We start from the raw sequence: 22268 nt of genomic DNA, 5'->3' as shown, positions 1-22268 counted from the left end.
GTGGTGTTACGTTCCCCTTCGAGACCAATAACATTTTTAAAAGAAAGGAATCCCCGTGATGCCAATGGAAAGAAGACATCTGTACATTTTAAAACTTCACTTTTTAAAACTTTCACTGTAACAAACCAACTAAAATCAACATGATTTGAACATTAATTAACAAGTGAAGGATATTTCCAATGAAAAGGTAAACTTCACTTTAAATAGTCAATACAACAAAGATATGCCTCACATATTACAAGCACTCACCTTACTTCCTACATAAATATAGGACCACATGCAATCTTAGTCTTTCCAACTCAGCCTCCGCTACGTAGAGAATCTCACTTCCCACTCAATCATTTCAGCCCTTGAATCGCATTCACCAATGGAAATATTCCATCCAAGGTACCTGAATGTGGTTAGCAATGACGAGATGCATGTCTGTAAACCCTCTTTCACTTGGGCACAACAGTTCTGATGACACAGAATCCCAAGAGACTCCTTATTCCAACCCCTTCAAAACTGCCTGTTGGGCTCTGACAACACTGAAACAGCAGCAATGGACCTTGTCCAATCCACCATCTATTGCCCTTCCTGAAAGAGCTCTCTGATCTTTTTAACTGTATAATACAAACAGTAGCACAATCTCTGCTGTATTCTCAGAGACTTGCTTCAATGCCAGGATCTGTTTGAAGACTGCTAAACAGAAAACTGTTCCATTTGGAGAGAACATTGTTTATTTCCTCTTCACACAAATTTTCAGTGTGTTCTGAAGTACCAAACCAAAACATTGGCTGACTGCAACTCCACTGCAGTTAACTTTCAGTTTGCCCTTTGCTTCTTAACTATTTATCCTCATGGCAACCTCCAGTCACCTGGGCATTTCCTGGAACCTAATGATGTCAGAGAAACAATTAATCCTTGTTTAGAATACTCCTCAGCCCACTTTGTCCTTAAAGGGACATTGCACAAAAAGAAACTACCTGCTTTCCAAAGCACATGGATCATTACAGTGGGGATTGTAAAAACTGGCTTGAGTCTTCACAACATTTACTTAGAGGAAATTTCTGCATCCAGTTCTGGATGTCAGATAAGCTGTCTTATAATTTAACAACAGTGGAGAAGTCCACAGAGGTGGTGGTGCAGTAGAGCTAGGTGTCATCAGCATACAGGTGGAAAATGAAAGCTGTGCTTTCAAATGACGTCGCCAAAGGGCAATATGTAGATGAGAGATAGGAGGGGGCCAAGGATCGATCATTGTGGGGACACCAAAGGTCATAGTGCGGGGCCCGGAAGAGAAGCCATTGAAGTGATTCTCTGGCTACGAAGAGATAGATAAGATTGGAATCAGGTAAGAGTAGTCCCACCCAGTAGGACAACAGTGGAGAGATGTTAGCAGAGGATTGTATGGTTAACAATGTCAAAAGCTGCAGAAAGTTCGAGGAGGGAAAGTTTACCTTTGTCATAGTCACATAAGGATGTTATTTGTGGCAGGGGTGGAAATCTGATTGGAGGGATTCAAACATAAGAGTTCTGAGAAATATGGGAATAGATTTGGAAGGTGACAGCATATTCAAGGACTTTGTAGAGGTAGTTTGCAAGAACGTTGGGGGTCAAAGTTTTTTTTAAAAGAGAGGGATGATGATGGAAGAATTAAAGGAGAGAGAAGGCAACATCTAAAGAGGCCTTTAACAAGAGAGGTTAATATGGGAACCAGGAGGGGAAGTTGGGTGGTCAACAGTTTAGTGAGAATAGGATTGAGGGGCAGGAGATGGGTCTTATGAACAAGATGAACTCAGAGTGGGCATGAAGAGAGATGAGAGAGAAACTAGAGAAAGATGTGAGTTCAGGACTAGGGCCGGGGGCAGCATTCAAGGAGGTTTAGCCAGGTGGGCTATTGGAAGGGAGGGATGTGGCACAGGCAGCTAATCAGGCAGTCTTGATCCTAGGAACAAAGAAGTCAATGAGCTCCTTGTATATATTGTTGGAAAGTAGGGTGGGTGGAATAGGAGAGACGGGTTTAAAAAGACTGTTTGCAGCAAAGAAAAGAATCTAGGGCTTATCTTTGCATTTCCAGGGTGATCCAGGAATAGTAAGCAATTTTAACAGACGAGAGCAGGATCTAATAGTGTTTTACATGGTCCAGCCAGATCTGGTGGTGGATGTCTAAACCTGTATCCTTTGGTGTCCCTTGGACTTGGAGCAGAGATGTGGGTCGCACCAGGGGGAATGGCCAGGGTGAGAGGGTGTAATGGTTTTATTGGAACTGGTGTATCAAAGGTGGAGGTGAGGGTATGGTTAAGCAAATTAATAGCCACAGAAATGTACAGGATCAAAGGCTAGACAGACAGGAATTTGAAAGTGCAGGTGTATGTGTATTAGGGATAATTTTTTTTAGGGACAGCTGCAGAAGGAGGTAGGGTTGGTGAGTGAAGGAAGGATGTGAATGTAGAGTGATGTAAGGCAGTGATTAGAAATGGCTTTATCTGTGATTGATATGATGGGACCACAAGAAATGATAAGGCCAAGGGGAGGTGCGGATATGGATTGAGGAGTTTACATGGAAGGAGAGATTTAAGATAAGAGGGCAGTAAACTTGGAGAGGGAACATGAGTTGAGGTTGAAACCCATGAGGATGAGAAGTCTATCCGTGCAGAGGCTAAAGGGAGAAAGCAGTCAAGATATCTTGATAAAAAAAATTATTGTATTTGAGAGAGCAGTAGAGAATGACTTTGAATGAAAGGTGAGATGGGTGGAACAAAGTGAGATGCTGAAAGGAGGAAAGGATGCCAGAGGAGTAGGGGGTCAAGCCAAGTTGTAATCTGGTGATTAGTGCAAAAATATTGTTGTTTTTATTTTTATTACCAAAGTGGATATCTTCACACTTCACTGCATTGTATTCTACCTTGTCCTTGTCCACTCTCCCAACCTGTTCATATATTGTTCATCCCATATGTAATTGCATGACACTTTATGGGATGCCTTTGCAAATCCAAATACGCTACATCCAATAGTTGGTCCTTATCCATGCTACTAGCTACATCATCAGAAAATCTCAAACAAATTTGTTTCCATTTCCCTTCCATAAATTTGTGTCGACTCTGCTTAATCTTCTTATGATTTTCTAAATGCCCTATTACCATATCCCTAATAGATTTTAGCATTTTGCCTACTATTGATATTAGACTAACTGGTGCCTCGGTCCTGGTTTTACCTCTCCCTTATCACTACTCTGGAATCCAATGCATTCGCCATCTCTGCGGCTACGCCTTTTACATTTTTTTTGCTTAGTCTATGTGAAGATTAAAGTCCCCCATGATTACTGTGTTGCCCTTGCTACATCCACCTCTAATTTCCTAATTTATGCTCTCCCCTACACGATCATTAGGGGGCCTATGAGCTACTCCCACTTGACCTAGGCTGTTTCGTAGCTCCATCCAAACTGATTTTTTGTAATTTTCTGCACTAAGATTATTTCTCCCAACTATCTATCCTACCCTTTACTATTAGGGCTGCTCCCTTTTGCCTATGTTATGGCACAGTGGATGGTAAATGCTCAAATCCCAGGGGGAAACTTGAAACAACTGCCACAACTGTTTTGCAATTTGTATTTTTATTTCTAGATGTTTGCCTTGAATTCAGTAGTAATAGGTCCAAGTCTTGAAGCTTTTTTACAAAACTAAATTAAACATTTATTAATAAAAGAAATAATTTTAAGCACATACATAGATCTGCAAATTACTTTTGGCTCCCCTAATTAATCTGACTCCCAGTTACACCCCCGTTAAGGCAACAGTAAAAACATAATTGATTTTAACAGACCTAGGCAAAGCACATGATACCTTGGACAGGAATATTCACAGTAAATTCTCTTAGCTTCTCTTAGATCTTAGAGTGCCACCTTACACATAACCTCATCTCCTTTATACATGTTTGTCCCTTTTTAATGTAAATCCTATTGTCCTAATATGTCTTTGCAACTTTACCTTTCTAATAATAAATCTTCCCTAATACCGATTTTATCAGTAAGTTTTGGGAAAAACTAACACAGTTTGGCTTCTTCTGGTTAAATGTAACGTTTCACCCTCTCTTTGAAATTTCAAACTACTCTGATTTATCTAACATGCAAATTTTCCTTTACACCTCACATTCTAAAACTTCAGCCATGTTTACTTAGCATTTCAAACCTAGCTTCTCTTCTGATACGTCAAAACCTTCAGACCAGCTGTCTTTAATTCAATTAAGTCTCTTTCTCTCTCGCTCTTGCTCTCTCTCCGTTCCGGACCCCACTATTCCTACTTTACAATAAATCCAAATACCATCATGCAAAGTATTATATTTTCATGGCAGCCTATTTCATCTAAAAGTCAAGTATTCTGGAATATTTACTTCCCAATCTTGGTCACTTTGCAACTACATCTCCATAATGGCTATTAGATCAAACTTATTCATTTCTGCCTGTTGCTATTTATTCATCTAATGAGTTGTGAATACTTCAGAAATTCATATACAGTGACTTTTGACTTTGAATGTTTTTGAATTTTCCCTGATCACTTTAGTCACTAGTTCTCCATTCTTTGTTACTTTTTCTGTTCCTTCCTGATCCACTCTGCTTATTTTTACCCAAATCATTGCTCTGCCCCAGAGCCTTGACATTTCCCTTGCTACTTTTGTATTTGCCCTTTCCTGAATCCTCCCTTAATTAGTTTGAAGCCCTGTCTACTGTCTATGTAATTTGATTCACCAGAACACTCATCCCAGCCTGTTTTAAGTGGAGTCCCTCCCAATGGAACACTTCCTCTATCCTGAGTACTGCTGCCAATCACCCATGAAGTGAAATCCCTGCCCCCCACACCGCTTTTTCAGACACACATTTAACCTTCTAATCTGTTCATTCATCTGCCAATTGGCACATGATTCGGGTAAGAATCCAGAGATTATAACTTTTGTGGTTCCCTTTTCTCATTTGGACCTTAATCCTCAAAATCTCTTGGGTAAAACGAGGAATGGTGTTCTGCTATATTGTTGGTTCCTACGTGGACCATGACAACCGGATCCTCCCCTTCCCACACCCAAGTTCTTCTGTGTCCAGAAGATGTCTTTATCCCTGACACCAGGCAGGAAAAATAACCTTTGGAACAAAATAAAAACAGAAAATGCCGGAAAAACTCAGCAGGTCTGGTATCATCTGTGGAGAGGGTTAATGTTTTAAGTCGAATATGACTCTGCTTCGGAACCCTGCTCAGACCTTCAGCCACCATTCGGCCCACGATCCCTGCCCGGTTCCTGGACTCCCGCTCTTTCGTAGGTAAATTGCATGTTAAACCTGTGGTAAACACAAATGTAAGTGGCACTGGATATAACTCACTTCAGTTTAAATTTTACTGTTCTTTTGCAGTGCTTTGATTGGCTCTGCCCAGATGCACTGATAGAACTCACGGAAACTCTTACCCTCCTAAACACACCTAAAACAAACATCCTTTTAGAAAATGTAGTTTAAATGGTTAGGTCAAGCAATTGATTGCTGTCATTGACATTGTTTAAAGTTAATATTTTTGTCATACAAGCACCAAGCACTTAAAAAAGTATGCTTGCTTTTGATCTGTTACTGGTCAGACATTGTGCGTTCTCCTCTCCATTTTGGCTCCCTGTGTTAAGCCCCTTGTTTGGTTCAAATTGTTTCCATTGCCAATTCGTCTGGTGGGGAAAATTCCTCCATAATCTCCTTGACTGTCTTCCTACTTGATGATGATGTACCAAATTCTCTAGCCATAGAATCAGCTGGAGATGGACTTTTCAAACTTCACATGTTGAGGAAAATCTGTACCATCAGAATGTGTCCAGTTATAGGCTGTATAACTAAAAGGCAGCCAAGCATATGGGGATATATTATTTATATTTCTCCATTCCCTTCTAAGTCATGCCCAAGGTCATCACTTGCCCTCTGTTTCTCTATCATTGATCTATCCAGTTACCAGTGTTTGGATTTACTGTTGCGCTCATTACCCCTTGGTCTCCAGTGACAAAACAAATGTTTGTTTAGATGTATGACTATCAGTGAGTAATTAACAATTTCTGATAGCACTATATGTGCTACAATTGCCTGCAGTCCATGATTGTAGGAAGTTGTGATTTGAGAAATGAAGTGGCTTGTCACATTTGCCACAGGAAACAAAACTGAATTAAGATAGATACGGATGAAATAAAGATAGTCAAAATTAGACATGTTTGAGATATTGGGCTTTACTCGCAAATTAATTTTGTATAATCTGAAAAGTGGCAAATATCTGCATTATTGGCGGGATTTTCTGCACCCGCCCACCGCCGCGTTCTTCCGGTGCCGCCACAAGTCAGTGGACTTCTGGCTGGGGCACCCCTCGCCCACGTCAGGCCCCACCCGCAACGGGGCCAGAAAATCCTTGCCTATATTTCAAGGTTCATCACTTAAAGGAATGTTTTTGCTTTTGAGGAATTTTTTTTTAAAAATTCTAAAATAACTCGTACATATAAATACAACAATTTAAATTGGATCAAAGTTTTTAAGCACAGAACAAAAGAGTCAAAGGTAGAGAAAATTGTATGCCAACTGTACTTTTGAAAACTGTTCAGCTGTTTTTGTCAGGACTTTTAAAAAATCACTCTTCGGATCCTGAGTGAAATCATGGAATCATAGAATGCTTATGGCACCAAAGATGGCAATTGGGCCAGTCGTAGTCTGTGCCGGCTGCTTGCAAGTGTTGGTCCCATTCCTTCACCTTTTCCCGTAGTCCTGCAAACTTTTTCTCTTCGGGCATTTTTGCAATCCCCTTTCAAATCCACAATTCAATCCACCTCTACCACACTCCTATGTACTGCATTCCAGATCCTAATCACTCACTGTGTAAAAATAGTTTTTCCTCATGTCAACACATTCACCTTAAATCGGTGTCCTCCGTTTCACAATCCATACGCCGAATGGAACAATTTCACACACACTACTCTACCTAGACCCTTGATGATTTTGAACAACTCTCTCAACCTTCTCTAAGGGGAGTAACTCCAGCTTCTCTAACCTATAACATAACTGAAGCCCCTCATTCCTGGAACCGTATCTTTTCTGTACATTTCCTTCCTAAAGTGTGGTGCCCAAATTTGGATACAATACTCCAATTGAGGCTGAACCAGAGTTTTTTTTAAAAAAAATATTCATCAGAACATCCTTGTTTATGTATTTTAAACCCCTATCTAAAAGCCCAGAATCCCATATGACTTTTTAACCACTTTCTCAACCTGCCCTGCCACCTTCAATGTTTTGTGCATATATACCCTTTGGTATATTCTGTCCCTGAATCCACTTTAGAATTGTGCCCTTTCTATCCTATCGACGTGCATCACTTCATACGTCTATGCATTAAATTTCATCGACCACAGGTCACCTCATTCTCCCAGCTTGCCTGCCTGTCTTGACGTCTAAATCAGTATTCTCCTCACAGTTCATAGTACTTCAGTTTTATGTCACCTGCAAATTTTGAAATTGTGCCCTGCATACTCAAATGTAGCCATTAATATATATCAAGAAATGCAGTGGCCGTAATATCAACCCCTGGGGAAGCCCACTGTATACCTTCCCTCAGTCTGAAAAACAACCATTGACTACTACTTTCAGCCAACTTTATATTCTTGTTGTCATTTTCCCTTTTATTCCATAGGCTTTAACTTGCTGACAAGTCTGTTATGTGGTACTTTATCAAACTTCCTCCCCACCTCCCATTTTTTCCTTCCTTATCTTTTCTGAACACTTTTGTATCCTTATATATTAAGCACCTAGTCCTCGCCATTTTCACGCCACCTTTCTGTTATTGCCACTATATCATATTCCCACATGGCTGTTTGTGCTTGTAGCTCACCAATCCTATTCACCATATTTACACACATATATTGTGAACCTGTCTTTGTATTCCTTGTAACTCTCCTTAGCCTGCTCCTTTCTAATATGGTGCTACTTTCTTCTCTATTACTATCCAACACTCACTTCTTTATGCACTTTATTCTTCACCACTTCTACCATATGCTGAAATCCATCCCTGTGTGAATTTAGTTTAAATCTTCCCTAGCCCACCCTAGAACCTGAAGCCCTCCCTCCTGTGCCATGCCTCAAGCCATGCATTGATCCTCCCCATCTTCCTATTTCTGCTCCTGCTAACATGTGGCACTGGGAGTAATCCAAAGATGACTAACTCTGTACTGCTTTTTAAACTTCCTCTTTGGTCCTGAAAATCTGAACATAGGACCTCAATAACTGCTCCTTCTCTGTCGTTGGTACCAACATGTATCACAACTAGTTCACTCTCTCCACTGCAGAATATTCTGCACCCTCTCCATGATGTGCTTTACCCTGGTACTAAGGAGGCCACACATCATGCAGGACTCGATAACAGTTAGAAATGTCTGCCTGCTCCCTAACTATGAAATCTCCTTTATTGGCTGTATTTCTACTCTTTGCTGTTCCCTCCTATGAATTTCCTTGTGCATTGGTGTCATGGTCTGGACTGCAGTCCCTTAAGGTGCCATCACTCCCAGCAGTTTCCAAAGCTGAGTACTGGTTCAAGAGTGGCACACACCTCAAAGACTCCTGTATTTCCTGCCTCCTCTTACTCTACTGGCCAGCCGTCTACTACCCTGAACAAACTCTACCTGTGGGGTGACCATCTCCTGGAATGTGCAAATCAGGAAATGGTCATCCTCTAATGTGTGAAGATGTGTGCTTCAGAAGCACCCCCACCCTTAGTTAAGCTGCTCCAGTACAGCAACAATGTGGAAAATTACCCAGATATTTCCTGTCCACAAAAGGTTGGACAAATCCAATCTGGCCAATTGCTACCACATCGGTCGACTTTTGATTATCAGCAAGGCGATGGAAGATGTCATCAATCATTGTATCAAGAGGCACTTGTTCAGTGATGACCTATTCACTGATGCTCAGTTTAGGTTCTGCCCAGGCCACTCGCCTCCTGAAGTTGGTGGGAATTGGGGAAAACTCTGCACAGGTTGAAGTCATACCTAGCACAAAGGAAGATGGTTGTGGTTGTTAGAGATCAATCATCTCAGTCCCAGGATATCACTGCAGGAATTTCTCAGGATGGTGTCCTGGCCCCATGAATTTCAGCTGCTTCTTTAATGCCCTACTCTCCATCATAAAGTCAAAAGTGGGGATGTTCGATGATGATTGTGCAATGTTCAGTACTATTTTCAGCTCCTCAGATACTGAAACATTCCGTGCTGACATGCAGTAAGACTCGGACAACATTCAGATTTGGGCAAATTTTGCAACATTTGCGCCACTCTGTGCCAGGAAATGACCATCTGCAACAAGAGAGAATCTAACCATCTCCCTTTGACATTCAATAGCATTACCATCACAGAATCCCCCTCTATCATCATCTTGGGGCTTACCATTGTGCAGAAACTTAACTGAACCAGCCACATAAAAACTGTAACTACAGAAGTAGGTCAGAGGCTGAGAATACTTCAGAGTAACTCACCTCCTGACTCCCCAAATTCTGTGCACCAGCTGCAAAGAAGCAATCCAGAGTGTGATGGAATAGTCTGTACCTACCTAGATGAGTGCAGTTCCAACAACGCTCAAGAGGCTTGACACTCTCCAGGACAAAGAAGCCCACTTGATCAGTACCCCACCACTTTAAACATTCACTCCTTCCAACACACAGTGGTACCGGTGCATACTGTACACAAAATACACTGCAGCAATTCACCAAGGATCCTATTGCATCTTCCAAACCCACAACCTCTATATCACCTGGAAGGGCAAGGACAGCAGATGCAAGTTCCTTCCAAGTTGCACACCATCCTGACTTGTGACTATGTTGCCGTTTCTTCACTGTTGCTGGGTCGAAATCCCTATCAGCACTGTGGGTGTAGTTACTACAGATGTACTGCAGTGATTCAAGAAGACGGCTCACCCCCACCTCCTTGAGGGCAATTAGGGATGGGTAATAAATACTGGCCTAGCCAGTGACTTTCACATTCCATGAGCAAATGAAAAAAATTCAGCCTGGTTCTTGCTTGGATTATCAATCTGACATCTGCCATACGCATCTTTTTTCTGCCTTGTCTTATGCTCTGGGCAGGATGTTCAGCCCGGGCTTGGAATGGCAATTGACAGGAGTTCAAGATAGCCTGGCTGGCCAATGACCCAATTTCCCCAGCTCCATCTTGTCTCTGGGCCATTTCCACAGCAGACGGTCAACACAGGTCATCAAGGATCACTTTGAAGGGCAATAAAAGGAGGCCAACTGGGATTTTCCAGTCGATCCTCAGGTTGTCACACACTGTGGGGGCCAAATTTGGTGCATGGAGGTGGCCTCCTGGTGGCAGACCTGAGGATCCAACACTCAGGGCAAGCATGGAGGCCCATCCTCCCTGCCTGGATGGTGCAGCAGCCACGGACAGCCCTGTAGTTGGGCTCTTTCCCAGTTACTCCTAAACTCCCCCCCTCTCCCACAGTTGTGGCCTGCCTGCATTTTTTAATTTAAATTTTAAGAAGGTCGGGAGAGGGTATCTCCATCTTGAAACAAACTCTCCTCTTGCCTACATTCCATTGCAGGCTGCTGGTCCTTCCAAGCTCGAAGGCCTCTCAAAAACTGAAGCATCACCTTTAAATTGACAGTGATCCTGTCCTCTGACCAGTAGCTGGTCAACCCCAGGGAAAATCACTAGAAGTGACTGTTTACCACACAGTGCATACTTCTAATCCGCGTTTCAACCTAATGGTGCGGTTCCAAAGCTTGCAGGCAAAATGCTGCCCTCTATCACTTCTTGTCATCTAGGCAGCTCAAGGCTTAGCTTGCCCCACTTTTCCCTTTGGGAATGCACCTTGACTGTACCCAAATTATGTCATCTTTAATGGCAGCTCATTGTTCCATTATAGTTTGCCTGCCGGTCATAGATTTCAATTTACCTGGGGCAGACCTGGCCCCTTCTCCAATCTTGTACTTTTTACATTGGCCTGCTCCTTGTCCTTTTCCATGGCTATCCTAAATCCTATAATACTATGAATACTGTTCCCTATAAACTCTCTGATTGAAGCTTGATCCATTTGACCCACCTCTTTCCCCAGAAACATATCCAGCATTGCTTTCTTCCTTGGGCCAGTTGGGAAAATTCTCCTGAACACACTTCAGAAATGATGTCTCTGTCTCTCTCTTCCCTTTTCCCTCTCTCGCCTTATCCTTCTCTGTCTCTCGTCCCCTCTGCTTCGCGCGCTCCTGCTTTCTCTGTCCCTCCTTCCTTCCGCTCCCCGTCTCGACTGCCCCCTCCGGCTTTGAGCTCTTCTCCCATATTGGTAGGATTCAGGAGTGAGCGGGGTTCCTTTAGTAGAGGTGGGGGGCAGGGTGGCGGGGAGTGAAAGTAGATCTGGGTGTACAACATTATTGTATTCTGATTGGCCTAAACAAGGCGAGGCTATTTTCTAATTGGCTTGAGGGGTGCGTGATCAGTCTGTGATTGGCCCCAAGGGTGATGGTCATCAATTGATATCACTTCTCGCTATTCTGACTGGTTTCTTAAAATGCCAATTATCTGTAGGACTATCCTCCTCATTAAAGTCTATTTCTGTTATTTTAATAACTTATTTTTAAAATAAAAGGATGCTTTATGGTATCTTCCTTTGACCATTTCTTTAGGATAGGGGAGGCATACTGTCATGTCCTCATGAATGATACCTTGAGCTCATTGTCTCAGACTCTGCTTAATTGGTACAGGTTCCTCATTAAATCAGAACATTTGTCAGTGACTGTCTTTACAGGCCATCTGCTAGGTGATGTTTTTCTCTCTGTGGTTGTTGGTAATTGGAATGTGTTACTTTACTTTTAAAACAAAAGAATGATTTGGAAAAGTTGCTTATAACCTTAAAACTATGTAGGCCTAATACAAAAGATTGAAAAGTACTAATACAAACAATTAGGAAATAGGTAACACTTATATTTTTTACACACTCTGTACAACTTTTAAGTGCATAGCAGTAATCGGTGTTTAAAATGTACGATTGTAAAATCTCCTTTTACATTCAATTAATACATAGGGCAGAATTTTCCCATTGGCGTGCGGGGGCAGGCCCCACTCGCCAACGTGTAAAATGATGTCCGGTAACATTGGGCATGCGTCCCGACATCACCGCGCGCCGTCGCGATATTTCGGAAGGCGGACACGCTTTGAGTTCGAATGCGCGCCCTCCATCTACTAACGTGCCAGTTAAGGCTCCTGAGGCAGCAATTGAATATGATTTTTCGCAGCCCATGCGATCTTCAGGTCGTCGCACGGGTGCAACGGGCAGGCGGGTAGGAGACATTTGTATAAACCTCATCCACCGGAGGGATAAGAGGGGTGAGTGGGGTCGCGAGTGTGATCTTGCAGATATTTAAGTGTGAAAGTTACTGATACTTGCCTGTGTGAGCTGGAATACTTCAAAACTCATACCAGCTGCTTGGACAGGAGTAAAAGCCTTGGTCAAGACTCTACAGTAAAGATCATTTTTGGGGCCTGCAGCTTTCAGGAAGCGTTCCCTTAGCCTGGGAATGGGAGTTGTGCTCTCCACTGGAGGCACCTCCTCTGAGGAGGAAGGGAGGGCCAGAAAAGGGAGCCCAAGGCAGAAAGGGCCGCAGAAGATGCCATTATCCCGCTCCCGTCCTGGCCCTAGAGTTCCCACATGGAACAGGGTGTGCATCGAACGGGACTGAGGTGCCCTGTCATGCTTCTATTTATTGGGCTACTAACTAAACTTTTAAATTTCTAGAGCAGGATACTCTCAAGAAAGCGATTTACATTTAGACTGAGCAGACGCCAGTATGAAATGATTGTACTTTTATGTTTTTGTCATTTTTAAAGTAGCTTTCAGAGTGTAGTGTGCAGGTTGAAGTTCTTCTATAAATGTAGATAGTTATGCTTCCTTACAAAACTTGTGATAAATATTTAGTCTGAAGTTATACTATGCTGTAGATCAGAGGCTGATAATTGTAGTGAATGGCTGGGAACAATAATGTGAACTTGTTAAGCTGCAGACTGCTTTCCTATCATCACAGAAAGCTTCAGTTATACACATGCACAGAGCTCCATCCCCAGCAGTAGGTATAGGTAAGAACATGCACACTCTGAAAACATCAAAAATTAACTCTGCTTAAATTTGCATGATACCCATGAATCAAAAGATCCTCGGTGCATTTTAAGCCCATTTTCACCACAGTGAAGATACTACATTCCATACCAATTCTAAGCAACATAGAGTGCCTCCCAGAAAGTGTGTCTCAGCTCTGGGCTGTAGAGTCTGATCCGGGCCTGCTCATTCATTGCATTGTAGTGAAGAGGGAGCCGATCTGTCTGTTGATTGTGGTTATTCCTTCGGGTTTTCCCTGATGGCCATTATGTTGGGCTCTCAACTAGTTGACCAGTTGGAATTCTGGTCCTGTGGTATTTATAATGAAAGTCTCCGTAGTCCCAGAGGACCATAGGCTGCTCTCTGAGAGAGAGATGAGTTTAACCTGATGGCCATCATACCTCAGACAAGGGGCGAGGTTGAGAAGACCATGGACTATCTCAGCCGGTATGGGAATTGAACCCGCTCTGTTGGCGTCGCCCTGCATCATAAACCAGCAGTCCAGCCAACTGAGTTAACCGATCCCCTAGTATTTATAATAGTGTTTCATGAATAGCTGAATTGCACTTTCCGTTATCTTCTGAGTGCCATCATGCAGACACTGCCATTTCTGAATGCTCTGAAAGGACCTGTGAATAAATAAGTAATAGTATATAGGCTATCACTTTCGGAGTCTTTGTAAAGACCTTGCTTGCATCTGCCTTGAGGTGAATCTGAAAGACTTTCCAGACAGTGGTAAAGTAGTTCAATATAAAATCCACTGGTCATTTATTGTAACAACATGCTACAGTCTAATAGCCATCTAATCAGCATTTAACCATAAATCAACAAATGCTTCCAACATGCCAGAGTAATTTTCCAGTCAATTTGAGCTATGCTAATTCTAACTTTGTTCTCTTGCAGGAGTTTGCCAGTGGCACGAAAAGGCGCTGTATCCAGTGCACTGTATATGGCCTGGATTGAAACTCTGTCAAAGGATTTGCCACCCATCTTACTTGTGCGAGGAAACCACCAGAGTGTTCTTACTTTCTACTCCTAAATGCTTAGCACGGGGCATTGCTCTGATAACTCCAGTACAGCGGCTGAAAGTAGGAAATAATGAAGAGTCCTGCGCTTTGGTGTGTTTCACATATCCAATTGATCAAAAACAAAATAAGCACACAAAGGAAGAAATCCTTGAGTTACAAGGATCCAAGAACTACTTGATTTTTACCCTGATGATCTGTCAATTTGCCTGAGTTTGATTTGAATGAAAGCATATTTTTCTGACTGTACACAGAAAGTTTTCTTTCTGCTACTGGAACAACAGCAATAATAAGTTTTCTTTTGAAGTAACTTAATTAAATTGCATTGATATGAAAAGCCTTTACAGCCTTACTGAGGTGCCTTCCAAAAAATATTGCTTACCAAATTTCATTGATTCCCTATTTTATGTATAAACGAATGATTGTTGTTAAATGAAGTGGTCTAATATAATCTAGTTAGTGCTTTAGATGGAACATGAATTCTCAAAGAGGGTGTATTTTTCACCTTCTGTCACAAAAAAAAAGCTGCTTTCACTACTTTGGTCTTCCACAGGGCTGCTATTAATTGAAAACATGTTCTAAGTTCAGCACTCAAAAACTCTGATATTTAAGTAGCCCAGTTTCATAAGCAATGCTTGTTTGTTGCCCTTTAGTTCCCCCATTTCTGTGAAATGCACTGTGGGAGTGATTTTGGGGGTAATCGTTTTTGAAGATTGTTGCTATACGTGTTAATGTGCCTGTATATCAGAAAAAGGAGGTTTAAGTTTTAAGATGAAATAGAGAAGGGCATCAGCCAGGTTTGTAAAGAGTACCGTATCTCTCTCGGACTGTCGTGCACACTTCACCCCTCCCACAGCCCTCATTTGAGAAAATCTGGGAATTTAACTTGCTTACACTGTATGCAAATATTTCTTGCGTGTTGTAACAGCATTGAGGCTTAAGGAAGATCATAGTTATGCTGTCACATGTTTTTAACTGCAGAATAATACTTTGAAAAGGGAATATTAAAAAAAAGTTACCAGCTTTATAGGTTTTAGCTGGCCTTTCTATTACTTGTGGAGATGTAAAACAGCTAAAATCTTGAAAATGCACCTCTCATCCCCACCTTTTGCTTCACAAGTTAAAGGGGCAACTTCTTCATGAAAATGTTAATTACATGATATAATGTGAATTGTGCTGAAATGCATTGTTGCATCACTTGCTTGTAATATCTTAAAGGAAAAAAAAATAAGCCACAGCTATCCCAATTTCTATTCACAAACTTTTTTTAATGTTAACATTTGAAATGTTTGCCAAAAGCTTTTTCATGAAGGTATTGTCACTTTAACTGGTATAAACTAACCCAGACTTGGCTTCATCACAGTTTTGCTCATTAATATTCTTGCACCAAGTGGGTATGAAATAAGCTATGTTCTTTTCCCATTGCAATTAAATGCATGACATTTGAAAACATTATCAAAGTAATATAGCTTAATTTGAATTACTTAAAGGTTGTAAACAGTGACCATAAAAATGAAGAGCAATTTCTTAAATCTTTATAATTATTAGGAATGTTCTAACTTGAAAGGCTGTTGTGCTTCCTCCTTCATATGAATGATTTCTTAAAAATCTATATAGACTGATATTGAACAGTATCATTTAATAATGCTCAGTACATAGAGTTCTGTTAGAGGACAAAAATTTAATCTTTTGTGAGCCAGTGTACTGCTTAGTTCAGCCAGCTAAATGTTGATTTTTTTTTAAATGAATACCAAATGAACTTTGTGTATATATGCATAAAAGATGAAATGTAGAAAGAGTAGCTTACAAATTGCAGGGTGCATTCTCGTGGTCTCTTATGTATCCTACACTGCCACTGTTCAACAATTTATGCTAACTCCAAGAGGAAACTGAGATCACTTCTGTCCAAACGGTGTAGCTGTTACTGGTGTTGTGTTCATTCCATGCTGTAGGCAACAATTACCCATGTTCAGAAATGGTCTCATTGCTTTTGTAAAGTGTTTTGTAGCCAAAGCTAAAACTTACTGTAGTTCATTATTGGCAACTAACCAATTCACAAAAAACACAAGTAATCTTCACAAATGTGAAATTGCACCGTACACTGAATACTTATGTATTTAACCTTTTATTGTGAAGGAAATTACTGCGAGGGTGACTAGGAGAAATGGCCGATTTTGATTTATTTTTCTGTTAATTTATTCATCTAATGATTTTGTGTAAATCAGCACAATTCCTTTCCTTTTTACATTCAATTTGGTTATTTTAAGGGGTTCTTTTTAAAACTCAATGCTGTATTCTGTAAATTTCAATCTTTTTTTAAAAAATGCGTCTACAGAATTGTTTAACAAAGCTATGTTTGGAAATGATTTCATGACCATGTTTTTTCCAGAGGGTAAACTACCCAAAGAGGCTGAATGAAACATTTTGATAAACTGTACTATAATTCACTGAAATGCTTTTCTAATTATTTTAACATTAAAAGTATTAAAGATGATACTTTGTACATCGTTATTGCAATAAAGAATAAGTTACAATAGTGTGTGGCATAATTATGTCTCCAACACAACATATTATGTCTTGGTTGGTTTATCTCAGTAGTAATCAGGTTATAATACAAATACTTAACTAGATATTTGGCCATCCAAACAATTTCACACGCCAAAATATGTTCTTTGAGTTTGTTTCAGCACTGTTTCATATAATTCCTTTGCCTTTTACTGATGCAACATTGGATGAAATCTTCCACAATCGGGCGTTTCGAAATGCATAATTGTTTTGATCTCTCTGTCTCTCTTCAAATCCCACAAATGGTTCATAGGAAGAGCCTTGGTAACATATTTAGAGGTTGGAGGAGGGTGAAATAATCACAACATAGTTGTTATCACATGTAAGCTTGCATGATTTTGTCTGTCACGCACATCCTCTCCCTCTTTGGTATGCATAAACAGCGTCTGTTTAAATGGAAAATGGTGTCCCTGAGGTCAGCCATATAATTCCATGTGAATGTTTCAAAAATGCCCTGTGACTTTCACATCTGTGAACCTTAAGATGAGTTGCACGGCAGTCACAACAGCAGAGTCACCCTGCTGCATAGTGTTTTTTTCAAAAATGTCTTAAGCCAAACACCAGTTTTAGAGCATGTGGAATGGAGCTTGTCTATTTACACTGTCTGCAGCAGAATTTGTCACACTCATTGAAACTTGCAATTTATGTAGCACTTTTCAGAGCATCCCAAAGTGCTAAAATCATCAGTTTCAAAATGCAGTGACAGTTGTTTTGTAGGTAAATGAATTAGCTAGTTTTCTTAGGGCCTCAATCAAAATTAAATAAATTACCGGTTAATTGGTTTCGTTTGGCATTTGTATTTTTGTTAATTTGAGTCTTCGGCCGTCAAGTTTCACAGTGTTATGTTGCAGACAGCTACTGAAAAATTCAGTCGAACACATTTCCCATTTTACTAATTTTACTGTTATGATTATTGATGTAATTTATAATTACCCAATTAATGTGCACATTAACATTCACGTAGGTAAACATTTATAATATGGCTGTTTTCCTATGGTATTTTTCTTGAGTAATGTAGGGCCTGGTGCGTGGTTCAGGGATTGAAATTTCCTATGAAATTAAGCTCAAATACTAGTGTAATGCAATTGTTCAGTGCATGAGATCAAGGAAATTGGTGTAAATGATTACACTTGTTTCTGCACTAATGACTGAATTTCCTCAATCTTCTACACCCATCTATCAACCCTACGCCTGTTCCTATGCTAATAAAATTGACAAGAAATTTAAGTGTAAATTAACATTGGCCAAATAGATACAGGGCAGAATTTAGTGGTGGTGATGTGGGTTCCACACACTGGTTGGAGAACCCGTGGGAGCCCATGTCACTTTCCATGGAAGGCCTGGTGCTTTTCTGAGGTAATCCAACATTTACCTGGAGAGCATCGGGCCTCCCATTGAATTAAGGCCCCATTACGAACAAAGAGCAGGAGTAGGCCATTCAGCCCCTCAAGCCTGCTCTGCCATTTAATAAGATCATGGCTGATCCGATAGTAACCTGAAATCTGCATCCCGCCTACCCCCGATAACCTATCACCCCTTTGCTTACCAAGAATCTATCCACCTCTGCCTTAAAAACATTCAAAGACTCTGTTTCTACCACCTTTTCAAGAAGAGTGTTCAAAGACTCACTACCCTCTTGAGTGAAAAAATTTCACCTCATCTCTGTTTTAAATGGGCGACCCCTTATTTTTAAACAGTGACCCTTCTAGATTCTTCCACAAGAGAAAACATCCTCTCCACATCCACCCTGTCAAAACCCATCAGGATCTTGTATGTTTCAATCAAGTTGCCTCTCAATCTTCTAAACTCCAGTGAATACAAGCCTAGTCTGTCCAACCTTACGTCATAAGACAACCCACCCATTCCAGGTATTAGTCTGGTGAACTGCTTCCAACGTATTTATATCTGTTCTTAGATAAGGTGACCAATACTGTACACAGTACTCCATATGTGGTCTCATTTGTGCCCTGTAAAACTGAAGCATAACCTCCTTACTGCTGTGTTCAATTCCCCTCGCAATAATTTATAACATTCTATTAGTTTTCCTAATTATTTGCTGTACTTGCATACTAGCCTTTTGTGATTCATGCACTAGGACACCCAGATCCCCCTGCACCTCAGAGCTTGCAATATCTCGCCATTTAGATAATATGCTCCTCTTTTATTCACCCTGCCAAAATGGACAATTTCACATTTTCCCACATTATATTCCATCTGCCAGATCTTTGCCCACTCACTTAACCTATCTATATCTTTTTGTAGCTTCCTTATGTCATCTTTGCACCTTACTTTCTTACCTACCTTTGTGTCATCAGCAAATTTGGCAACCATCCCTTCATCCGAGGCATTTATATAAATTGTAAACAGTTGAGGTCCCAGCACTGATCCCTATGGCACACCACTCGTTACATTTTGCCAACCTGAAAAAGACCCAATTATGCCTACTTTCTGCTTCCTGTTAGCCGGCCAATCGTCTATCCATGCCAATATGTTACCCCCATGTCATGAGCTTTTATTTTCTGCAATAACTTTTGTTGTGGCCCTTTATCAAATGCCTTTTGAAAATCTCAGTACCTCCACCAGTTCCCCTTTGTCCACAGCACATGTTACTTCCTCAAAGAACTCCAATAAGTTAGTTAAACACTATTTCCCTTTCACAAAACCAGGGTGGTTTTAGGATGGAAATCTCACCTCTGTGAACGGCCGACCAATCAGAGGGTGGCAGCACTGCAGTACCAGCAGCACCGCCAGGAGTTGTGACTACTGCTGGTATTGCACTGGGGCCTACCCAGAGGATCAGCAATGGATCCTCTGGAGACAGATAAGTGGGATGAGATGGGGTTCTTGGGGAGGGGGTCCTGGCAAAGTCAGGGGATGGCTTCCTCCTGGCCTACCCCTCCCCAAGGCCGTGTCCATCAATTGAGCACAGAGTGCCTTTGAATGAGGGAACCCCCACTGCCGACCAAGAAGGATGTAGATAGAGCTAGCTGGGCAGCCTCCCTGGATGATGAGTCTCCCATCCCCACCAACAGTGGGATGAGGTCTTTACATAGCCACTTACGGTCCTCAATTGGCCTCTGGGCAGGAAAGCTCCCACAAGCCTTCTGACCCCACACTTAATTGGAGGAAGGTAGTGGGATTCCCACCCCACACCCTCCAGCCCAATCACATGCCCCTCAAACTCATGTTTGACGTTGGGGGGTGGGGGGTGGATGGTGGCATTAAATTCCACCCATACTTTGGGATATAGCTTTCCAATTGCAATCTGCTGGGAAATTCTACCACTTAAAATACTCAATTTTTAACCTGGCCTGTCCCATTATTTCATTTGGGAACCTAGGCAATTATATTTGTTTGTAATTTCCTGAAATATATTAGAGAACATGAAAATGGCTTGAACGTATTCATCTCCACAGCAGAAGGACACAGGATAAAATGGCTATCTCTTTTAAAGATACTTTACAGCACTTGGAATGAAAGTGTGACATGGAGAATGTAAATGCAAGATTGAAAAATTTAAGTAGATTTATGATCAATTCTGCCTTTTACAGCAACTTAGTGAAGAGTAGCAAATCTGAGAATTAGGAGGGTTGTAAAAATTTAACAAAGGATGGCCAATACATTAATGGAGAAAATAGAATGAGCTTAAACTACCAAAAAAAAATGTTAAAACAGATATTAAGAGCTTTACAAGTATGTAAAAAAGGAAGAAGTTAGTGAAAACAATGTGGGTCGCTTAGAGGCAGAGACATTAATCAAATGTTTTGTTTGTGTCTGCAGTAGAGAGCACAACATTTTGGAAATTTTGTGGAACTAAGCTCCAAAAAAGTATGAAGAACTTGTAGTAATTAATGTTTAGTGAAAAAATTGTACTCAAAATTAACAGGGCTAAAAGCTAACAAATCCCGATTGCCTCCATCATAGGGTTTTAAAAGAGGTGGATGCATTGGTTTTGATCTTCCAGAATACTTTATGTCCTATACGGCCCCTGTGAATTGATTGGTAACAAATGTAACACTGCTATTCAAAAAAAGAGGGAGAGAGAAAATGGAACCAAAGGCCAGTTAGCCTGATGTCCTGAGTTGGGAAATTAAGAATCCATTGTTAAGAACGTGGTAACAGGACACTCCAAGAAAAACAATAAAGTTAGGCCGAGTTAACAGTTTTATGATTGAGAACAAAGTAGTGTTTGACACATCTATTAGAATTATTTTGATAGTGTAACTAGCAATGTAAATGAGGGGAAAGCCAGTAGATGTAATGTTTGGATTTTCAGAAGGCATTTCACAACGCAGGAGATTGTTCAATAAGAGTAGGGATTGTAGCATTGAGGTTAATATATAACCTGGATTGGTTAACAGACAGCAAACAGGGTAGGAATGAACGGGTCATTTTCAGGATGGAAGTATGTGACTATTGGAGTGCTGTAAGGATCAGTGCTTGGGCCTCAGCTATTTCTATTCTATATCAATGACTTCAATGAGGGGACCAAGTGTAATATACAGGGGCGAGAAATTGCTGCTGCTTGCTGGAATCCTGACTTTTAGATCATGAAATTGTGCCCTTTTCATTTTTTCTGCCCTCTGCCTGGCTGGGGGAGTGTCACTATCCCTCTCTCTTGAATCTGACACCAGTCTGACTTGCTTCCTGTGATTGAGAGACGCAGAGGCTGCTGCTGCTCCCCACATGGAACCTGAAAACTACCTCTCTGAGCTGGGCTATCCTCCTGGTGCTGCCTCCGCTGTGGGATTCGCTGCTGCTGGCCGGGATCGAGAGCAGGGCCAGGGAGGTCGACCGGGGCTGTATATGTGGCCGGGAGGCTTTACATCCCATATTCATGCACAAGCAGCAGGACAATCACTTCTAGAGAGAAAGGATAACTTCTGACATTATCTCGCCTGAGTTACAGCATTCTGGGTTCAAGTCCAGCAGGACTTGTGCACAACAATCCAGGCTGACTCTCCCATGCAGTCCTAAGAGAATTCTGCACTGAGGTGCTGTCCTTATAAGACATTAAACCTGTCCCTCAGGTGGATATAAAAGATCCCATGGCACTATTTCAAAGAAAAACAAGTGAGTTATTGCCATGCCCTGGTCAATATTTATTCCTTGATCACCACCACAAAAGCATTATCACATGGCTGCATGCAGCATGCAAATTGGTTGCCATTTTTCCTATATTATAGCAGTGATTATACTTCTGAAGTATTTAATTAGCTGTAAAGTGCTTTGGGATGTTCAGTGATTATATGAAAGGTGCTATATCAATGCAAGTTTTATTTTATATCAGAGTTGCTCAAGTCTGTTTGGAAGTTAACGTAAGAGGAGAGGAAAAGGAAAGCATAAGATGTGTAAAAAGGGCAAAAATGTGTCCAGCATATAGGGAGAGTAAAAGACAAGAGACTTAAAAGATAAGTGGAAAATAGTCATGGGCAAGCAGTTAAAGTTTCAATGAGCAAAAACTGCTAGTGATATATATACATGACGAAAGGGGAAAATAATGAAAGATATATAGGCAAAAAAGAAGTTAAGCAACTTGAGTTTTTAAA

General features: G+C 41.1%; 1 protein-coding gene across 1 annotated transcript in view; it reads left to right on the top strand.

Moving 5' to 3' along the window:
- Positions 1 to 16690, top strand: part of slc12a2 (solute carrier family 12 member 2) — a 253622-nt gene extending 236932 nt beyond the window's left edge. The window contains exon 28 of the mRNA XM_078569009.1: positions 14033 to 16690. Within this exon, the coding sequence (XP_078425135.1) occupies positions 14033 to 14168 (136 nt within the window). The 3' untranslated portion in view covers positions 14169 to 16690. The remainder of the gene's footprint in view (positions 1 to 14032) is intronic.
- The last annotated feature ends 5578 nt before the right edge of the window (positions 16691 to 22268 follow it).

The sequence above is a fragment of the Cetorhinus maximus genome, chromosome 2 (assembly GCF_964194155.1).
Source record: "Cetorhinus maximus chromosome 2, sCetMax3.hap1.1, whole genome shotgun sequence".
Taxonomy (NCBI): Eukaryota; Metazoa; Chordata; class Chondrichthyes; order Lamniformes; family Cetorhinidae; genus Cetorhinus; species Cetorhinus maximus.
Note: the sequence above shows the minus strand (reverse complement) of the source record. Positions and strands in the feature narration are given on the sequence as shown.